Consider the following 22551-nt stretch of genomic DNA (forward strand, 5'->3'; position numbering starts at 1 on the left):
GAGACTACTATAGGGGAGAGCGGGGTAAGTTGAGACACACTTGTTTCTGGGAAACCAAACACAAAATGTATAATTTTACCAAATATTTAGGAAGAGGTCATCATTTCATGGAGTCTGTGAAGGAAGAAACCACATGGAAAAAGTGGTATATGGTTTCCTAGCGTCCTTGTAGCTGTGTGGGCTAATATAGTCAAAATGTTTACCTTAGATTAAGTTGAGCCAAGGGCAAGTTGAGCATATTGAAGTGTTTTCTTCCCAAGCGTAATGCAAAGCATTACTGCTGAGATATGACATAACAGGGCCTGGCCTATGTTAAAAGTGTAAAAATAAGCATTTGTTAGGTGTTATCACAGGCTTAAAATTACATGATTGTGTTGAATTATATTTGGGAAATAAATATAGACATGGTTTTAAAAAGGTAGCGGTAATATTTAATTTAGTACAGAAATGTGTAGGTGGCTTAAGTAAGTTGGGTAAGTTGTGCCAAGAGACCACTTTTTTGGACACTATGTTTTCAAAACTGTAATGTTTACATGAATTCTAATTATTTCCAGGGATACACAACATCCTGAAATATATGTATATTTGTTAGAAAGAATACTATATTTCCCTTGACAGAGTGATGTTGAATGTAAAAAGTGGCTCAACTTAACCCACTCTCCCCTACAACCGGTGTCTCCTGAGAAGTTCTCCTGCCTGAAGGAGAAACTACGGATCTTGGTTTCTATAGGCCAACTATACAACATATCTTGTCAATTACAATTATCATAATGTTCATCATTACTGTAATACAAGTATGATTATGATTTTGCAATGCAGTAGGTTACACCAAGGAGGGTTTTCTGTATTTGTAACTTTAAAAGCTGACTCATACACAGCTCAGGTAACATTACCTCCACTTACTCTCTCTATATAGGCTAGCTGTTAGGCCTACTGACTAACCAATCTCTTCCATGGTTGATGTTTTTGAAATTATTTCTTGAAATACAAATTGTAAATGGGAGAAATGTAGGGAAGGGAACTCCAAATAAAACTCAATGTAGGCATGCAAGGTTCCCTCAAAGTATCCTGTGTTATAACAGTTGTACCAGTATGGTAGACAGTATATTGTAACACAAGTTATACCGTGTTCTTTGCAATACTGTAGTGCCATCGTGTGACCATTAGTATTTTTACATCAATTTACTTATTTAATGTTTTACATACAACACCGTTGAATAAAAAGCAGAGGGGTCCATGTAAGGCAAAATCTTATGTTAATCATATCAACAGAAGAGAGGAGTGGATTTTCAATAAATGCCAGATTGTTCATGTCGAAAGCAGAGGTAATTTTAAGGTCAGCCATCTTAGATCCTTCTTTGGGACATCCCTACCCAAAACTTTAACCTCCACCCTTACCTTAACCTTAACCTTTACCTAATCCTAACCCAACCCTTAACCATTTTTAAATGGGATAGGGACGTCCCAAGGATCCCAGATAGGGCATGAGCTTTGACTTTCAGTTTCATTTCACCAGAAGTGGGACAGACAACCGAAGAATTTAGGGTGAGGTTATGAGCATTTATACAACGGGTGTGTCTAATCCTGAATGCTGATTGGTTAAAACCGCATTCCAGCCCGTGTCCATTCCACAAGTTGCCACCGGCTAAATCTATGACGTCAAAATGCCCATTTACTCTGTTCCCTCTGACTGCGCAATCCACTGTCTCATCAGCCCAGCCAGGCAATTTATAAACTTGATCTCCACTATAAAAAGCATCTAGATATTATCTCACATTTCTTTTAGACTTACATTTCGTTTTCAACAGCGGAGATTTGTATAAATCTTGCTGTCTGTCTATTTGAAATTTGCTAAATTGTTTCAATAATTCAAATTCGATTATGCTGTCCCAAAGTAATGAATGTGTCGGGAGTCAGGACGAGAAAGACAGGCAGGCAGCGTTTCTCAGCCAGTCAAAATCTTGAATCAGCTGGCTTGATTTTTACGTATATATACAAAAAAAAGATTTAAAAAAAGGTAAAACGAAATGCAGCTAATTTGCAGTCTTTCCAGCTTCCGTTTGAAGTGATTGTGTCTGTGTTATTGGCTCTGAACAATAGTGTCCTGATGAGTGAGCACATTTTCTATGACAGGCGAAATCGCGCCTCATTAGCTCATTGTTATGGATGTATCCAAATAAATGTCACTAGAAAACAGTTAAAACAAATGCAAATGCACCTACTTTGTTGTTTTTCTGGCTGCACTTGACTGTAAGTTAGCGGTAGTTGGCTAGCTAGCAAGCAAGGGATAATAACGTTACCACCCAGTATGGCAATGGAACATTTAGAACAAATGACTGGGTCGTCCATAGATACAGAACAAAAAGACAATGACTGGGTCGTGTCAATAGATGCAGAACAAAAAGACTGAACGACTGGGTTGCGTCCATAGACACAGAACAAAAATACTGAATGACTGGATCGCGTCCATAGATACAGAACAAAAAACCCGAAAGACTGGGTCGTGTCTCTAGTAACCCTAGATTCGAGTCGGGACTATATCTTGTGGAAGGATGAAATAGTATGAATAAATTCATAAAAATAAAGTTTTTCATGAAAATATGTCAATCATGATTTGAATATGTTGGTAACCTGATGCATAAAAGTGATAATGCCCTCGAAGCTGATGTTTGGAGGATATATTGACTTCGTCTTGGGCCTAACGACACCCGAGCCAATATATCCTCCAAACACCAGCTTCGAGGGCATTATCACTTAAAAGATACCAGGTGCCTACAGTAACAAGATGTCGTCTGTAGTGTCTCAATATGTTTAAAAAAAAATATCTGTGGAAATCAAGGATGTTTAGACAAGCAGCTTGACCAGATCGTTGGTCAAAAGTTCACTGTTGCAGATGTGGTCCTACTTGGAATACTTTGTGACAGTGGAAGATATGCCATCAGTGAAGGCAAAGAAAAGGCTTTGGGTCGTGTTATGAGCCAGGACAGTGTTATTGTTGCTAAGACTTCACTACGAGTCTGTCAATCCTTTCCTAAAGAGTGTCTTCAGTGCGACAACTTACACCTGAGCAGACACTTTGTATGCGGAAGAGTGACGACCTGTCATTCAGGGCATTAGCCTCACCTTTTTGTTGCCTGTTTTTTTCATATTTTTTGCATTAATCTGTGTCACATATCAGTTTGCAAACAATGTAAACAAATATATAATTGAGATAATGAAGCCGCATACAAACATGGTCTCTTTTCTGCTTTCTTGAGTAAGGCAGTTCCAAAATGCAGGTGTTTCAGCCTAGCTCAGTACTTTTTGTGGTGGTGGGGCAGCCAGCAGAAAATACAGAGTGTAGGGGTTGGTAATGTTCTCTAGTTGTGCCGTGATTGGCTCAGTGTTCTGTCACTCATGGACTCTACGTCACCGCAAAACCTACAGGGAGAGCTCGGGAATTTAAGCCCCTTGGGTGCTGCCATAGATTTACATTAAAAGTGCCCATCCAAGAAGGCTCAAGGTCATTGGCCACTAATAAAATGACGTCAAATCACATTATATCTACCGTTGCTTTGATTGGGCTGATCATGTCAACATCATACTCTCAAAATCTTAGCTAGCAAGCTAGACAAGCAGAACTCAGCTCGGAAGGTGTGGGCTTACTTGAGAAATCTTGTAACAAATACATAAGACAAATTTCACAGAACCAATTTATGCCAAGAGGAAATGTTTTTGGAACATGCTTATTCCTGACATTGTCTGGAAAAATGCTTGCTTGATGCCTTACAAATATGGTATACCAAACACATTTAAGGAAGTGCGCTTGAAGATTCTACAAAACATATATCCATGTAATTCTATGTTGTCCACATTTGTTGATATTCATGATATCTGTGTTTTCTGCAAAAAGGTGAAAATCTTACACACTTGTTCTATGAATGTAAATCTGTGATAGATTTTTGGGAAAACCTTACAGAATACTTATTTACCTTTATGAACACTACCTATTTTTTTTCTTTACATGAAGGATATAATATGTTACTAATGCAATGATAAGACCATTGAAAATATTGTATTTTTTTTCTTTCTTCTTGCCAAATACTTTATACACAAACAAAAAATCCAGAATTTTTGGCCAAAATGAAAAATATTTTTGATTGAATTTATCTTATTAATACATTATCCATAGTGAATAACAAAAATAATAACATCTACCTGAATCATTATAATTAGATTTCTATCTGAGTGAATACAATTGCACTTAAATGTTTTTATATACTTTTTTGGGGTATGTATTTAGTATTTTCTTGTTTATACCTGTTTAGTTAGACATATATGATGTAGGGATATTAGTAGTTTATTGCTGATAATATTGTATAATGAATAAAAAAAGTATATATATATATATATATATATATATATATATATATATATATATATATATATATATATACAGTGAGGGAAAAAAGTATTTGATCCCCTGCTGATTTTGTATGTTTGCCCACTGACAAAGAAATGATCAGTCTATCATTTTAATGGTAGGTTTATTTGAACAGTGAGAGACAAAATAACAACAAAATAATCTAGAAAAACGCATGTCAAAAATGTTATAAAATTATTTGCATTTTAATGAGGGAAATAAGTATTACAACTATTACTCCCCTCGAATTGGACAAATAATTTTTATTTCATGAGTCGGACGGGAAGGATATACTCCAAACATCCGAACAAGCCCTCATCCCTGTCATTCGCTGGAGAAAGAAACAGAGATTTTGCGGAAACAGATCAGGGTGCCTTGTGAGGATCAGGTGACGAATGGCTAATCTGCCTTTGCCATCCATACTGTTAGCCAACGTTCAATTGCTGGAAAATAAATTGGATGAACTGAAAGCATGTATATCCTACCAATGGGACATTAAAAACTGTAGTATCTTATGTTTCACTGAGTCGTGGCTGAACGACGACATTAATAACATACAGCTGGCGGGTTATACACTCTATCGACAGGATAGAAGAGCAGCCTCTGGTAAGACACGGGACGGGAGCCTTTGTATATTTGTAAACAACAGCTGGTACACGATATCTAAGGAAGTCTTGAGGTTTTGCTCGCCTGAGGTAGAGTATCTCATGATAAGCAGTAGACCACACTATCTACCTAGAGAGTTTTCATCTGTATTTTTCGTAGCTGTCTACATACCACCACAGACCGATGCTGGCACTAAAACCGCACTCAATGTAGACCGCCATAAGCCAACAGGAAATCGCTCATCCAGAAGCGTCGCTCCTGGTGGTCGGGGACTTTAATGCAGGGAATCTTAAATCAGTTTTTCCTCATTTCTATCAGCATGTTAAATGTGCAACCAGAGGGGAAAAAAACTCTAGACCACCTTTACACAGAGACGCTTACAACCGTCTCCTCGCCCTCCATTTGGCAAATCTGACCATAATTCTATCCTCCTTACAAGCAAATATTAAAGCAGGGAGTACCAGTGACTCGACTCAGTCTATAAAAAAGTAGTCAGATGAAGCAGATGCTAAACTACAGGACTGTTTTGCTAGCACAGGAATATGTTCCTGGATTCTTCTGATGGCATTAAGGAGTACACCACATCAGTCACTGGCTTTATCAATAAGTGCATTGATGACATTGTCCCCACAGTGACTGTACGTACATACCCCAACCAGAAGCCATGGATTACAGGCAACATTCGCACTGAGCTAAAGGGTAGAGCTGCCGCTTTCAAGGAGCGGGACTCTAACCCGGAAGCTTATAAGAAATCCCGCTATGCCCTCCGACAAACCACCAAACAGGTAAAGAGTCAATACAGGACTAAGATCGAATCGTACTACACTGGCTCCGACTCTCGTCGGATGTGGCAGGGCTTGCAAACTATTACAGACTACAAAGGGAAGCACAGCCGAGAGCTGCCCAGTGACACAAGCCTACCAAACGAGCTGAATAACTTCTATGCTCGCTTCGAGGCAAGTACTATCCACAGACAGCACTAACTCTGGCTCCTCTACCAACGGTGAGCGGTTTTTCTACCCCAGAGGGCGGGGACACCGGGAACAACGTCGAGGCCAACACCCCCAGCATGTAAGAGGGTTCGACACATACGTCGGGGGAAGAAGAAATCCACTACCACCCCGCGACACCTATCAATTGAGACCCAGGACGAGCCCACAGTCCAACAGGAGCTAAATGTCTTCAACTTATCAAGTAAGACCCTGACATCCGCTCACCTCAGTGTTCTCAATAAAGGGTTAACATTTGAACCCACTGCATAAAATAATGACTTTGATGTCCAGATAGATCTATTCAAGTTTTTCTGTCATCTGAGATTCCATGAGTTCTTTGATAAGAGTGAAACTTACATGACTCCACTTGAAATGTCATCCTCAGTGAGATGTATATATAGGTCTACCATGCTAATGAATAAACTTACCTGTCCTACCGTGACTCAAGGAGGAGATGGAGCCATTAACCCAGCTGAGGTACCTGAGAACCCTGAGAGAACCACATTTAGAGCAAAAAGTTCATTTGTACCTCCACCAAACGCAATGCCTCCATAGAAACTTTCTGTAGGATTGTTGAAAATGATGTAGGTGACTTACTGAAAGACAAACAGAAACACAAATCCTATGATAACCTGAGTAGAGACGAGATAATGGCTCTTAAGGACTTAAAGTCAGATCCTTCGATTATCATAAAAAAATGTGACAAAGGAGGAGGAATTTGTATACAAAACAAATGTGAATGAATGTCGCCGACAACTATCTAAAGGGGACTTATTTTATTTAACTAGGCAAGTCAGTTAAGAACAAATTCTTACTTTCAATGACGGCCTAAGAACAGTGGGTTAAATGCCTTGTTCAGGGGCAGAACGACAAATTTTTACCTTGTCAGCTTGGGGATTTGAACTTGCAACCTTTCTCTAACCACTAGGCTACACTGCTGACTTCTATCGCAAACTGAATTGTGACCCTACCCTGGAATTCCAGCATAATGTTTTATCTACAGTGGAAAGCTGTTGGGAATCAGGACAAATCACTAAACAAGAAGTTGAATTTCTGTGTGAAATTTCCCAATATACCAACTTTCTATACAGTCGCTAAATTACACAAACAAGTGTCTCCCCCTCCAGGTAGACCCATTGTAGCAGCAATCGACTCTGTGACATCCAACATTTCTAAATGTGTGGATTACCACATTAAACCGATGTTTGAGAATCTCCCATCTTATGTCAAAGACACTAGTCAGTCACATGATCTCATTGATAGAAGGCTTAGGAAGGATACCAGAGGGCACCCTGCTGGCCACTTTAGATGTGGAGAGCTTGTACACTAACATCCCACACACTGGAGGCTTGCAGGCGCTACAACAATTCCTTCAGCATAGAGACTCTACCCTTGCTCCATCCAATGATTGCGTCTTACAACTTACTGAACTGGTATTATCCCATAACTACTTCGTCTTTGAGTCAGACTTTTTCCTTCAAATTTGGGGTGTAGCCATGGGCTCCCCTTTTCCCCCCAACTATGGAAACCTGTATGTGGGACAATTTGAAGAAGCATTCCTTTTTAAAACAGACACACACCCCTTACTTTCTAAAATACTTCTATGGAAGAGATACATAGATGATGTTCTCTCACAAATGAGAGAACACCTAACTCTGACCATTTTACTCGCCCTAGCAGAGCTGGTTAGACTGTTTTCATGTTATCTAGAGCATTAGTGACTGTAACTGTGCTGCTGGCAACAATTGAATTCCGTTATTTGCCAACCTTTACTGACACCTGTCATATTCAACGGGTGTTGGCGTTTGTAAATTAATCAGTTAGTCTGCGCTCTGGCACACTCAAACGAGAATACTCAACTTGGGTGACCTTGAAGGAGACTGGAAGGGTACACTCACCCCCCTTTTGACCTCCTCCTTTTCCGCAGCAACCAGTGATCCGGGTCAACAGCATCAATGTAACAGTGTAGCTTCCGTTCCTCTCCTCGACCCAACCTGGGGTTGCGCCAGGGACCCTCTGCACACATCGACAACAGCCACCCTCGAAGCATCGTTACCCATCGCTCCACAAAAGCCGCGGCCCTTGCAGAGCAAGGGGACCAGCTACTTCAAGGTCTCAGAGTGAGTGTCGTCACTGATTGAAACGCTATTAGAGCGCACACCGCTAACTAGCTAGCCATTTTTTTATTTCACTTTTATTTAACCAGGTAGGCTAGTTGAGAACAAGTTCTCATTTGCAACTGCGACCTGGCCAAAGCAGTTCGACACATACAACAACACAGAGTTACACATAGAATAAACAAACATACAGTCAATAATACAGTAGAAAAAGTATATATACAGCAGGTGCAAATGAGGTAGGATAAGGGAGGTAAGGCAATAAATAGGCCAAGGTGGCGAAGTAATTACAATATACCAATTAAACACTGGAATGGTAGATGTGCAGAAGATGAATGTGCAAGTAGAGATACTGGGGTGCAAAGGAGCAAGGTAAATAAATAAATACAGTATGGAGATGAGGTAGTTGGATGGGCTTTTTACGGATGGGCTATGTACAGTTGCAGTGATCTGTGAGCTTCTCTGACAGCTGGTGCTTAAAGCTAGTGAGGGAGATATGAGTTTCCAGCTTCAGTGATTTTTGCAGTTCGTTCCAATCATTGGCAGCAGAGAACTGGAAGGAGAGGCGGCCAAAGGAAGAATTGGCTTTGGGGGTAACCAGTGAGATATACCTGCTGAAGCGTGTGCTACGGGTGGGTGCTGCTATGGTGACCAGTGAGCTGAGATAAGGCAGGGCTTTACCTAGCAGAGACTTGTAGATGACCTGGAGCCAGTGGATTTAGCGACGAGTATGAAGCGAGGGCCAGCCAACGAGAGCATACAGGTCACAGTGGTGGGTAGTGTATGGGGCTTTGGTGACAAAACGGATGGCACTGTGATAGACTGCATCCAATTTGTTGAGTAGAGTGTTGGAGGCTATTTTGTAAATGACATCGCCGAAGTTGAGGATTGGTAGGATGGTCAGTTTTACGAGGGTATGTTTGGCAGCATGAGTGAAGGATGCTTTGTTGCAAAATAGGAAGCCGATTCTTGATTTCATTTTGGATTGGAGAAGCTTAATGTGAGTCTGGAAGGAGAGTTTACAGTTTAACCAGACACCTAGGTATTTGTAGTTGTCCACGTATTCTACAGTATCTCACAAAAGTGAGTACACCCCTCACATTTTTATAAATATTTGAGTATATCTTTTCATGTGACAACACTGAAGAAATGACACTTTGCTACAATGTAAAGTAGTGAGTGTACAGCTTGTATAACAGTGTGAATTTGCTGTCCCCTCAAAATAACACAACACACAGCCAATAACGTCTAAACCGCTGGCAACAAAAGTGAGTACACCCCTAAGTGAAAATGTCCAAATTGGGCCCAATTAGCCATTTACCCTCCCCGGTGTCATGTGACTCATTAGTGTCACAAGGTCTCAGGTGTGAATGGGGAGCAGGTGTGTTAAATTTGGTGTCATCGCTCTCACACTCCCTCATACTGACTGGTCACTGGAAGTTCAATATGGCACCTCATGGCAAAGAACTCTCTGAGGATCTGAAAAAAATAATTGTTGCTTATAAACAAACACATTTGTTTATAAGTCCTTAAGATAAATAGAATACTCTATATAGCTGTAGGCCTAGTCATCACTAGCCTTCTAGCAATATGGATGAGTCTCTATAGCCCATAGATTAGGCTACTTTCAAGGTAAGGAAAGAATGTATGTAAAGTCATTTGAGTGCAATAAGGGACAAGGAAGCAAAAGTTGGTGGCAAATTTGTAAACCAACATCAATCTGTCAAAAAGGCATTGAACTTTTAGAAAATACTAAAGATGGCCTGGGCTATAAGAAGATTGCCAAGACCCTGAAACTGAGCTGCAGCACGGTGGCCAAGACCATACAGCGGTTTAACAGGACAGGTTCCACTCAGAACAAGCCTCGCCATGGTCGACCAAAGAAGTTGAGTGCACCTGCTCAGCGTCATATCCAGAGGTTGTCTTTGGGAAATAGACGTATGAGTGCTGCCAGCATTGCTGCAGAGGTTGAAGGGGTGGGGGGTCAGCCTGTCAGTGCTCAGACCATGTGCCGCACACTGCATCAAATTGGTCTGCATGGCTGTTGTCCCAGAAGGAAGCCTCTTCTAAAGATGATGCACAAGAAAGCCCGCAAACAGTTTGCTGAAGACAAGCAGACTAAGGACATGGATTACTGGAACCATGTCCTGTGGTCTGATGAGACCAAGATAAACTTATTTGGTTCAGATGGTGTCAAGCGTGTGTGGCGGCAACCAGGTGAGGAGTACAAAGACAAGTGTGTCTTGCCTATAGTCAAGCATGGTGGTGGGAGTGTCTGGGGCTGCATGAGTGCTGCTGGCACTGGGGAGCTACAGTTCATTGAGGGAACCATGAATGCCAACATGTACTGTGACATACTGAAGCAGAGCATGATCCCCCTCCCTTCGGAGACTGGGCCGCAGGGCAGTATTCTAACATGATAACGACCCCAAACACACCTCCAAGACGACCACTGCCTTGCTAAAGAAGCTGAGGGTAAAGGTGATGGACTGGCCACGCATGTCTCCAGACCTAAACCCTACTGAGCATCTGTGGGGCATCCTCAAACGGAAGGTGGAGGACTGCAAGGTCTCTAACATCCACCAGCTCCGTGATGTCGTCATGGAGGAGTGGAAGAGGACTCCAGTGGCAACCTGTGAAGCTCTGATGAACTCCATGCCCAAGAGGGTTAAGGCAGTGCTGGAAAATGATGGTGGCCACACAAAATATTGACACTTTGGGCACAATTTGGATATTTTCACTTAGGGGTGTACTCACTTTTGTTGCCAGCGGTTTAGACATTAATGGCTGTGTGTTGTGTTATTTTGAAGGGACAGCAAATTTACACTGTTATACAAGCTGTACACTCACTACTTTACATTGTAGCAAAGTGTCATTTCTTCAGTGTTGTCACATGAAAAGATATACTCAAATATTTACAAAAATGTGAGGGGTGTACTCACTTTTGTGAGATGCTGTAAGTCAGAACCGTCCAGAGTAGTGATGCTGGACGGGTGGGTAGATGTGGGCAGCGATGGGTTGAAGAGCATGCATTTAGTTTTGCTTGCAGTTGGAGGCCATGGAAGGAAAGTTGTATGGCATTGAAGCTCATCTGGAGGTTAGTTAACAGTGTACAAAGAAGGGCCAGAGGTATACAGAATGGTGTTGTCTGCATAGAGGTGGATCAGAGAATCACCAGCAGCAAGAGCAACATCATTGATGTATACAGAGAAGAGAGTCGGCCCAACAATTGAACAGTGGCACCCCCATAGACTGCCAGAGGTCCGGACAACAGACCCTCCGATTTGACACACTGAACTCTTATCAGAGAAGTAGTTGGTGAACCAGGCGAGGCAATCATTTGAGAACCAAGGCTGTTGAGTCTGCTGATAAGAATGTGGTGATTGACAGAGTCGAAAGCCTTGGCCAGGTCAATGAATACGGCTGCACAGTAATGTCTCTTATTGTTGGCGGTTATTATATCGTTTAGGACCTTGGGCGTGGCTGAGGTGCACCCATGACCAGCTCTGAAACCAGATTGCATAGCGGATAAGGTAAGGTGGGATTCGAAATGGTCGGTGATCTGTTTTGTTAACTTGGCTTTCGAAGACCTTAGAAAGGCAGGGTAGGATAGATATAGGTCTGTAGCAGTTTGGGTCTAGAGTGTCTCCCCCTTTGAAGAGGGGGATGACCACAGCAGCTTTCCAATCTATGGGAATCTCAGATGATAAGAAAGAGAGGTTGAACAGGCTAGTAATAGGGGTTGCAACAATTTCGTCAGATAATTTTAGAAAGAGAGGGTCCAGATTGTCTAGACTGGCTGATTTGTAGGGGTCCAGATTTTGCAGCTCTTTCAGAACATCAGGTATCTGGATTTGGGTGAAGGAGAAATGGTGGGAGCTTTGGCGAGTTTCTGTGAGGGGTGGAGGGCTGTTGATCGGGGTAGGGGTAGCCAGGTGGAAAGCATGGCAGGCCTAAGAAAAATGCTTATTGATATTCTCAATTATAGTGGATTTATCGATGGTGACAGTGTTTCCTAGCCTCAGTGCAGTGGGCAACTGGGAGGAGGTGTTCTTATTCTCTATGGACTTTACAGTGTCCCAGAACTTTTTTGAGTTTGTGCTACAGGATGCAAATTTCTACTTGAAAAAGCTAGCCTTAGCTTTCCTAATTGCCTGTGTTACAACAGCATGGTTTTAACTTTAAAGGGCAGGTGCTTTGATTGTCAGTTTCGTTTCTCCAGAAGTGGAACTGATGACATACACATTTAGGGTGAGGTGATGAGCATAAAGATACCAGGTGCCTACTATAACACGATGTCGTCTGTAGTGTCTCAATATGTTACAAAAATTATCTGTGGAAATCAAGGATGTTTGGACTTCAAGCAGCTTGACCAGATCGTTGGTCAAAAGTTCACTTGTGCAGATGAGGTCCTACTTGGAATACTTCGTGACAGCGGAAAATATGCCATCAGTGAAGGCAAAGAAAAGGCTTCGGGTCGTGTTATGAGCCAGGACAGTGTTATTGTTGCTAAGACTTCACTACGAGTCTGTCAAACGTCTCATAAAGAGTGTCATCGGTGCGACAATTTACACATATGCAGCCACTTTGTATGCGGTAACTGCAAGTACGGGTAAGTGCCATGCTCTTTTAGACTATTATATGTAGGCTATCAAGTTTCTTATCGCATAGGCTATATACAGTGGGTCTGCAGATGTTTCATAGCATCTGTAAATACAACTTAGTTATGAGTCCAGTATGTTGATAATTTCGGTGTAGCAACAGGCACCGTAATTTAGCTACATTTGTAGTGCCTATTTTAATTAAGATGAGTTCGTAAATTCACTCTGGCTATCTACTCCGAATTCAGAGCACTCTCGTATGAGTGTGCCAGGGCGCAGAATAACTGATTCATTTACGAAGGCACAACACTGGTTGAATATGAGCAAAAAAGCGTTGTTAAATTGTTGCCAGTAACACAGTTTGTCACCAAAGCTTTAGATAACATGAAAACAGCCACCAGGTTTGCTAGGGGCCCTAGTAGGGCGAGTAAAATAGTCCGTGAGGTTTACTCTCATTTGTGTCGAAGTACAGTAGCTAGCAAGTTAGCTAATTTAAGCAGGTCACCCAGCTTGGGTGCTTGACGATTAAACGCCGTTTGGGTCTTTGGGTGTCAAAAAAGACAAGTTACACGTCAAATAACACTATTTGGCGCGTTAGATAATGCAATGAAACAGCGCGCTATCGACTGTGCCGCAAAAGCTTGCTCGAGCGGCAGAGTCGGTATCCGCGCTTATAAACCCAGGGTCGTTACACTACGCGTTTAATTTGACACGTCAAATAACAAAATTCTATTATAGAATCTTGTGTGTGTGCTGAATTTGTGCGTGCAATCCAAGCGCCACCACTACGATCAGTAGCACTGTAAAAGCTGTAGAAAAAAAAGTCTGCAATGCAACTATGCATACACTGGCCACGAATGATGTGATTACAATACCACTTTGGTAATAAGGCAGCAGAGTCCTTCTACCGACAGCGCATACATTGAATGCCTGAAATACATTAAATGCCTGAATTGGGACGATTTCTCACCCGTCTGTATTATGTGAGTAACGTCCTTTCTAGTATCCGTGTGGACACTAGGCTACATGCATCTATGGCCATCTATCGGTCCATTTCTCGTGAAACAATCCTATGCTAAAGCTTGCTGGCTACAGTAGGTATGTTTGAAGCAGCACATAACTCATTTCTGTTGTTGACAATTACATACTATACTTTCTCACTGCTCTTTAAACTTCCATTTGATCTTGTTTTAGTGTCTTAATCAAAGACAATCGCTGGTAAAAGCGCAACATTTAGATTTTTTTTCATTTTACTAAGGCTTTGAACTTGCTGCTCCACTAATGGCAATCTACATTGCAGATTGACAGCCTTTAGGTCATTTTGGATACCAATGTTACTAGCTAGTTAGACACCGATCCTGTCCACCAATATTTGTGTGTGTATATACATTTTTCATTGGTCTACTTGATGTATACAAATGTTACTATTTATTTTTATGGACACTGAACTACCGTGATTTACGTCTGCCATGATTGTTGAGGTTGGTCACTGACGGTCCTCAGTTACATTCACTTTATCTTGGACTCAACTACGACATTGGAGTCTAATACTATCACTCCTCTCTTCCAATTGTACTCTTGTTTAATTGTTGCACTAGCTGAAGCTTAGACCCACGGTTCGTTTGCTTAATTGTACATATCCAAAATGCTAATTGTCCGTTTGTATACTCTTATTGAATTGTTCCCTGTTATTAACGACGTTCAACAATTTACCGATACAGGGGCTGACCCTTTTTATAGCCTACTGGTTAATTTGAAACATATATTTACTCAGCCCTGTGGTGACACCTAGTGGAGGACACATTTTATGGCCATTGAAATGCCACCAATCACTGTTAACATTTTTCAATAACTGAAGCTGAAGGTTATTCTCGTTGTTTAAAGTGTGACCTAAACCCAAAATGTACACTTGCCTATTTTTTTTTCAAGGGCGTTATGTAACTTTTTTCCAAGATTGGTTTGACCTCACTGCACATGTAGGGTAATCAACTGATGCTGAGTAAGAGAATTTCTGCTGCTCGTCTCGTTCATAATGACGAGTTTAGGATTTGTATTTTTTCTTTGAAGGTTGTTGTGCTATTTGTGTGTATGGGGGGTACGTTGGCATTATCCAAAGATTCTTGTGCTCTGCTTTTTAATTTTCTTTTCTTATTCAGATGTTTTTCTCATGCTGCTCCTCTCTCAATTTGACTTCTCTTATAAGGATTAATGTCTAGTTCAACAAGTCAGGATGGTACTTTAGGACTTTCAGTCAGACTGGTGCATGTAACATTCGCGGTTGTGGGGAGAAAATGAAGCGCTCCAGAGTATTTTCATATCTGAAAAGCCTGGATACTGATATTGCATTTCTTCAAAAAACGCACCTACTGTACGACCATTACTAAATTGTGTAAAGCATGGGTTGGACAGGTTATTCATTCACATTTTTAACGGCAAAGCCAGGGGAACAGCAATAGTAATTCACAAACAAGTTCAGTTTTCATCCTCACAGATCATTTCAGATCCTGGAGGACGTTATACAATAGTTAGTGGCACCCTCTTCCAAACCCCTGTAGTACTTGTGACTGTTTACGCCCCTAACTGGGATGGCACTTGGTTTATGACGTCTCTTTTAGCCTCTCCCTAATCTTGAAACCCACCGCCTCATCTTTGGCGGGGACCTTAACTGTGTTATTGAACCAAGACTTGAACCAAGACTTATTGTTTTTAGATAGAGCCCTTCTCCCCTCAGTTAAAACTAGTGATGCACCGATATGACATTTTTGGTCGATACCGATATCCAATATTTTCCTTGGCAAAAAAAACGATGATGGATATTTAACATTTTAGCGTCCTTTTAAGCATTCTAGAACAGTTAAATAGTTAAAACACACACGGACGCAGCGGTCAAAGGCACTGCATCTCAGTGCAAGAGGCGTCACTACAGTCCCTGGTTTGAATCCAGGCTGTATCACATCTGGCCATGATTGGGAGTCCCAAGGGGCGTCGCACAATTTGCCCAGTGTCGTCCGGGATGTCATTTGTAAATAAGAATTTGTTCTTAACTGACTTGCCTAGTGAAATAAAGGTTACACACACACCAATAAGTTATTTTGTTGGCATTTACGTATGTCTCATTACCAGTAAAACATAATCAAAACCTATTTCTTTCACTTACTTGCTGTTTTCAGTCATTTCATTCTCAACCAGGATTTCTATTGAATGCCGTTTGGGTCTTTGTGTGTCAAAAAAGATGCACGTCAAATAACACTATTCCACTATTGTGCCTAATCCTTATTGTGGCTATTTTCACAACACAACCCGTTCCGGTCGAGCCTCACTAGCCAGATGAAGCTAGCTGGCTGCTTATAACGTTAGCTTTGGGCAACAGGGTTAAGTAGCATAATGAAAATGACTGCACTTTCTACTGGTCATTGTTTTCAGGCTGGTTGTATTGGTGCTAGCTAGGTACCAAGCTAAAGCTAGCTACCCCAAACGTTGCGGTCAAACAAATGTTTTATTACCAACGCGGTATTGTGGCCGGTGTTTGCAGACGTTTTTTGTACAGCTTTAACAGTGCTACTGTATCTTTTTTGACACGCAAAGACCCAAACGGCATTCCACAGTAATGTATGTATGTATGCATGTATGTATGTCGGGAAGCTAATAGCAGTGATGCTGTTACTGTCTAACTCCAGGAGGGCAACATCTGAAAAATGGCACACTTGTAGTAGAGGTTGACCGATTTAATGATTTTTCAACCCCAAGACCGATTATTGGAGGACCAAAGATGCCGATTAATCAGCCGATTTTATGTTTTTTTATCTGTGTGTGTGTGTGTGTGTGTGTAATATATATATATATATATATATATATTACAAACACACAGCTCTGAAGTGACAACGATACTGAAGAGTCTGCTTAGGAGACAAATACTCTCAACTGTTTGAATAATGAAAATAGAGTTTAAGTTTAATGCTAGCTAGCAACTTACCTTGGCAACGTAAAGCAGGTTGTTAGAGCGTTGGGCTAGTTAATGTAAGGTTGCATCCCCAAGCTGACAAGGTAAAAATCTGTTGTTCTGCCCCTGAACAAGGCAGTTAACCCACCGTTCCTAGGCCGTCATTGAAAATAAGAACGTGTTCTTTAACAGACTTTTTTTTTTAACATAAAAAAATCTGCAAATCGGGGGCCAAAATACCGATTGTTATGAAAACTTGAAATCGGCCCGAATTAATCGGCCATTCCGATTAATCGGTCGACCTCTACTTTGTAGTGTGTACCGGTGCTCGACTAGTCGGCGAAAGCAAACATCACTCACAACAGAGAACGGTTGATTGTCAAGGGCAATGAATTCCATTATCTGAGTACAGCGCTCAGACATCAAAACAAGCCATACAGATACCTGCCATTTTGGAGTCAACAGAAGTCAGAAATAGGATTATAAATAGTCACTTACCTTTGATCTTCATCGGAATGCACTCCCAGGAATCCCAGTTCCACAATAAATGTTTGTTTTGTTTGATAAAGTTCATCTTTATGTCCAAATACCTCAATTTTGTTTGCGCGTTAGGTTCACTATTCCAAATGCAGAAGGCGCGCGCACTAAAGTCCAGACAAAGTCAAAAAGTTATATTACAGTTTGTAGAAACATGTCAAACGATGTGTAGAATCAATCTTTAGGATGTTTTTATCCTAAATCTTCAAAAATATTCCAACCGGACAATTCCTTTGTCTTCATAAAGGAAAGAGAACTGAGCTCGTGCTCATGGCCGCGTGCGTAACTAAAATAATGGCCGACTGGCAGACACCTGACTCAATCAGCTCTTATTCTCTCCCCATTCACAGTAGAAACCTGAAACAACGTTCTAAAGACTGTTGACATCTAGTGGAAGCCTTAGGAAGTGCAATATGATCCCATTTACACTGTATATTGAATAGGCAATCAATTGGAAAAACTACAAACCACACTTCCTGGTTGGATTTTTCTCATGTTTTTGCCTGCCATATTAGTTCTGTTATACTCAGACATCATTCAAACAGTTTTAGAAACTTCAGAGTGTTTTCTATCCAAATCTACAAATTATATGCATATTCTAGCTTTTGGGCCTGAGTAGCAGGCAGTTTACTCTGGGCACGCTTTTCATCTGGATGTGAAAATACTGCCCCCTACCCCAAAGAAGTTAATGCAAAGTGGCAAGGCCCCAGGCCCTGATGGCACCCTGTCAATTCTTACATAAAATTATCAGATCAACTTGCCCCATTACTATTAGATATGTTCACCAACATGTTAACACTGGGCTCTCTTCCCCCGACGCTAACCCAAGCCTCCATCTCACTAATACTTAAGAAAGATAAAGATCCGGCGGAATGTGGTGGCCCATTTCACTTTTGTACGCTGATGTTAAATTATTAGCTAAGGTTCTAGCATGCCAGGTTAGAACCCTGCCTTCAGGATGTCCTATCTGATGATCAAACGGGTTTCGTCAAAGGGCGACAACTGTTTTCCAATGCACGACGGCTTTTGAACATTATACTATCTCCCCAGACCCCTGACATTGTATCTCTTGATGCGTAGAAGGCTTTCGACTGGGTGGAGTGGGATTATTTATTTAAGATTTGGTTTTGGGACCAATTTCATCTCATGGATATTTCTGCTCCTACGGCTAGCGTACACACCAACTCTCAACATTCAACATATTTCCCCCACTCCAGAGGGACCCGTCAAGTGTGTCCTATGTCCCTGCTCCTTTTTGCTTTTGTGATAGAGCCGCTTTCCTTGGCTTTAAAAGTATCACCATCATTCACTGGAATCCACCGAGCTGGTGAAGAGCATATTACAAATTGAACATTCAGTTGTCCTATCAACCATGCTGCCAAGCAAATTCCCCTTGGAGCCCCGCCTTTCCGTCTGTTGCCCTCTGGTTTTTCCTATTTGGGTGTGAATATAACACACTCTCTGGCTACCCTCCATAAAACTCACTTTGCAAGCCTAGTCACACGCGTTAACCCCTGTGCGGCCTCGGGACGGACATCCAGCGAAAAATCCTATCGCCATTAGCATAACAAAATTTAATAATTGTTTTTTTTTCTTTTTTTTTCCAAATTATATCGTTTTATAGATACACCTCTCCTGAATCGAACCACGTTGTCCGATTTTCAAAAAGGCTTTACAGAAAAAGCAAAACATTAGATTATGTTAGAGGAGTACATCGTAAAAGTAGCTACATAGCCATTTTCCGACCAACCACATGCATCACAAATAACCAAAAAACAGCTAAATGCAGCACTAACCTTTTACAAACTTCATCAGATGACACACCTAGGACATCATGTTACACAATGCATGCATTCTTTTGTTCGATAAAGTTCATATTTATATATAAAAACAGCATTTTACATCGGCACATAACGTTGACTAACTATTTTCCCTCAAATGCATCCCGGGAAACAGTGCTACAATTTACTCAGTTACTATTCGAAAACATTTTTAAAATGTAATATTGTCATTCTAAGATTTATAGATGAATATCTCTTGAAAGCAGAGAATACCAGATTTAAAAATAACTTTACTGGGTAATCACACTTTGCGATAAAAGGGGATGCGATACTCAGAAAATTACCTAGTAAATACAGCTCTGCGCCATCTTGGAACAATCGCATATCACATCTAATCCTGTATACTATTGTCAATAATCACTTACCTTTGGTTGTCTTCATCAGAAAGCACTTCCAGGAATTCCAGGTCCACAACAAATGTATTTTCGTTCGAAAAAGTCCATCCTTTATGTTCAATTAGCTTGTTGTTGTTAGCGCGTCTGAAGGCTAATCCAAATGCTCAGTCGGGCGCGGGCAGCAATTTCGAAAAAAAATAATTTTTCCCCCATTTAGGTTCGTTCAAACATGTAAAACGTTGTATAACATAAATCTTCAGGGCCTGTTTCAACAAGAGAGCCAATAAGATTCGAGGGGGACGATTGTATTGTGTTTCAAAACGTTTCGAAAGGATGCGGTAGACAGGGCCGCCGGCGTCATAATGGTGATGGCCCTCCTCCTGTGACCAATTTCAACAGCGTGTCAATCTGTCAGTTTCCACAGTAGAAGGCTCAAACCACTTTGTAAAGACTGGGGACATCTAGTGGAAGCAATAGGAAGTGCTCAATGAACCATAGCTCACGGTGTGATTAATAGGCAACGTGATGAAGTTGAGTCCGCAAATTCAGAATTCCACTTCCTGTTTCGATATGACTGCCATATGAGTTCTGTTATACTCACAGACACCATTCAAACAGTTTTAGAAACTTTAGGGTGTTTTCTATCCACAAGTATTAATTATATGCATATCCTAGCTTCTGAGTTTGAGTAGTAGGCCGTTTAAAATGGGCACGAATTTTTTTCAGAATGCGCTGTGGCGCCCCCTATCCTAGGGGAACTCCAAGAGGTTAAAGCAGACTTACACCGCTGGGATAGTCTGCCTCTCTCATTAGCTGGCAGAATTCAATCTGTTAAAATTCATATTTTACCTAGGTTTCTATACCTTTTTTCAATGTCTTCTGATCTTTCTGCCAAAATTATTTTTTTTTTACAAAGTTGAATAGTCATTTTATCTGAGCAGGAAAATTACTTAGTATACGTAGAGCAATACTTCAAAGAAGGAGACAAGATGGAGGATTGACACTTCCAAATTTACTGCTTTACTATTGGGCAACCAATATTCAAAAGATTATGGTCTGGTGTAATGCTCCAGGTACCAACTGGTGCTCATTAGAGGAGCACTCCTGCCAATCATCCTCCCTTTCTGCTCTTGCTTGTGCCCCACTGTCCTTGTCCTTCTAAGTATATGGGAAAACCCATTGTGTGCTCTACTTTGAAGATCGGGAGACAATTTAGTCAACATTTTAGACTTTCTGCCCTTTTCTTCTAAGCCCTATCTGTAACAACCACCTATTTTTACCCTCCAAACTCACCCAGGTTTTTGTTTTGTGGCATGAGAGAGGTTTGGTTTGTTTCAAACATTTATTTTTAGATGGGAAGTTTGTCATTTTTAATGATCTCGTAGCTAAATCTAATCTGGCTCATTCTAATCTTTTCCGCTATTTTCAAGGCCGTAACTTTGTTCGCTCTCATTTTCCCACCTTTCCTCAACTAACTCCCAAGACGTTGCTAGAGGAGATTTTGTCCCTCCCGTGGAATCGGCAAGGTCTGATTTCTAGGTTATGACATATGCCGTCCTCTCCAATAAACAAAATCAAGACAGACCGGGGTAGTGAACTGCTGCCGCGGTCATCCCCCTCTTCAAAGGGGGGGAGACTCTAGACCCAAACTGTTTTAGAGTTTGCCCTTCTAAAATCTTCGAAAGCCAAGTTAACAAACAGATCACCGACCATTTTGAATCCCACCGTACCTTCTCCGCTATGCAAACCGGATTTCTGCACGCTCAAGGTCCTAAATGATATCATAATCGCCATCGATAAAAGACAGTACTGTGCAGCTGTCTTCATCGACTTGGCCAACACTTTTGACTCTGTAAATCACTGCATTCTTATCGGCAGACTGAATAGCAATGGCTTCTAAAATGACTGCCTTGCCTGGTTCACCAACTACTTCTCAGATGGAGTTCAGTGTGTCAAATCGGAGGGCCTGTTGTCCGGACCTCTGGCAGTCTCTATGTGGGTGGCACAGGGTTCAAATCTCGGGCCGACTCTTTTCTCTGTATGTATCAATGATGACGCGCTTGCTGCTGGTGACTCTCTGATCCACCTCTATGCAGACGACACCATTCTGTATACCTCTGGCCCTTCTTTGGACACTGTTAACAAACCTCCAAACAAGCTTCAATGCCATACAACACTCCTTCCGTGGCCTCCAACTGCCTTTAAATGCTAGTAAAACTAAATGCATGCTCTTCAACCGATCGCTGCCCGCCCGTCCAGCATCACTACTCTGGACGGTTCTGACTTAGAGTATGTGGACAACTACAAATACCTAGGTGTCTGGTTAGACTGTAAACTCTCCTTCCAGACTCACATTAAGAATCTCCAATCCAAAATGAAATCTAGAATCAGCTTTCTATTTCGCAACAAAGCATCCTTCACTCATGCTGCCAAACATACCTTCGTAAAGCTGACTATCCTACCGATCCTTGACTTCGGCGATGTCATTTACAAAATAGCCTCCAACACTCTACTCAGCAAATTGGGCGTAGTCCATCACAGTGCCATCTGTTTTGTCACCAAAGCCCCATATACTACTCACCGCTGCGACCTGTATGCTCTCGTTGGCTGGCCCTCACTACATATTCGTCGCCAAACCCACTGGCTCCTGGTCATCTATAAGTCTTTGCTAGGTAAAGCCCCACCTTATCTCAGCTCACTGGACACCATTGCAGCATCCACCCGTAGCATGCGCTCCAGCAGGTATATTTCACTGGTCATCTCCAAAGCCAACACTTCCTTTGGCTGCTTTTCCTTCCAGTTCTCTGCTGCCAATGACTGGAATGAATTGCAAAAATCACTGAAACTGGAGACTCATATCTCCCTCACTAACTTTAAGCATCAGCTGTCAGAGCAGATTGGCTGTGTACAGGTACAGTGATCGGTAATCTGTAAATAGCACACCCAACTACCTCATCTCCATATTGTTATTTATCTTCTTGCTATTTTGCACCCCAGTATCTCTACTTGCACATCATCATCATCTGCACATCACTCCAGTGTTAATGCTAAATTGTAATTATTTTTGCCTCTATGGCCTATTTATTGCCTTACCTCCCTACTCTTCTACATTTGCACACACTGTACATAGATTTCTCTTGTGTTATTGACTGTACGTTTGTTTATGTGTAACTCCGTGTT

The 22551-nt window shown here is 41.5% G+C and overlaps 1 protein-coding gene across 1 annotated transcript in view; it reads left to right on the forward strand.

Annotated features, from left to right (window-relative positions):
• Nucleotides 1-12342: 12342 nt before the first annotated feature.
• LOC115197405 (protein mono-ADP-ribosyltransferase PARP12) overlaps nt 12343-22551 on the forward strand; it is a 30508-nt gene continuing 20299 nt past the window's right edge. Inside the window, exon 1 of the mRNA XM_029758864.1 lies at nt 12343-12729. Within this exon, the coding sequence (XP_029614724.1) occupies nt 12377-12729 (353 nt within the window). The 5' untranslated portion in view covers nt 12343-12376. The remainder of the gene's footprint in view (nt 12730-22551) is intronic.

Source organism: Salmo trutta, chromosome 7 (assembly GCF_901001165.1).
Source record: "Salmo trutta chromosome 7, fSalTru1.1, whole genome shotgun sequence".
NCBI lineage: Eukaryota > Metazoa > Chordata > Actinopteri > Salmoniformes > Salmonidae > Salmo > Salmo trutta.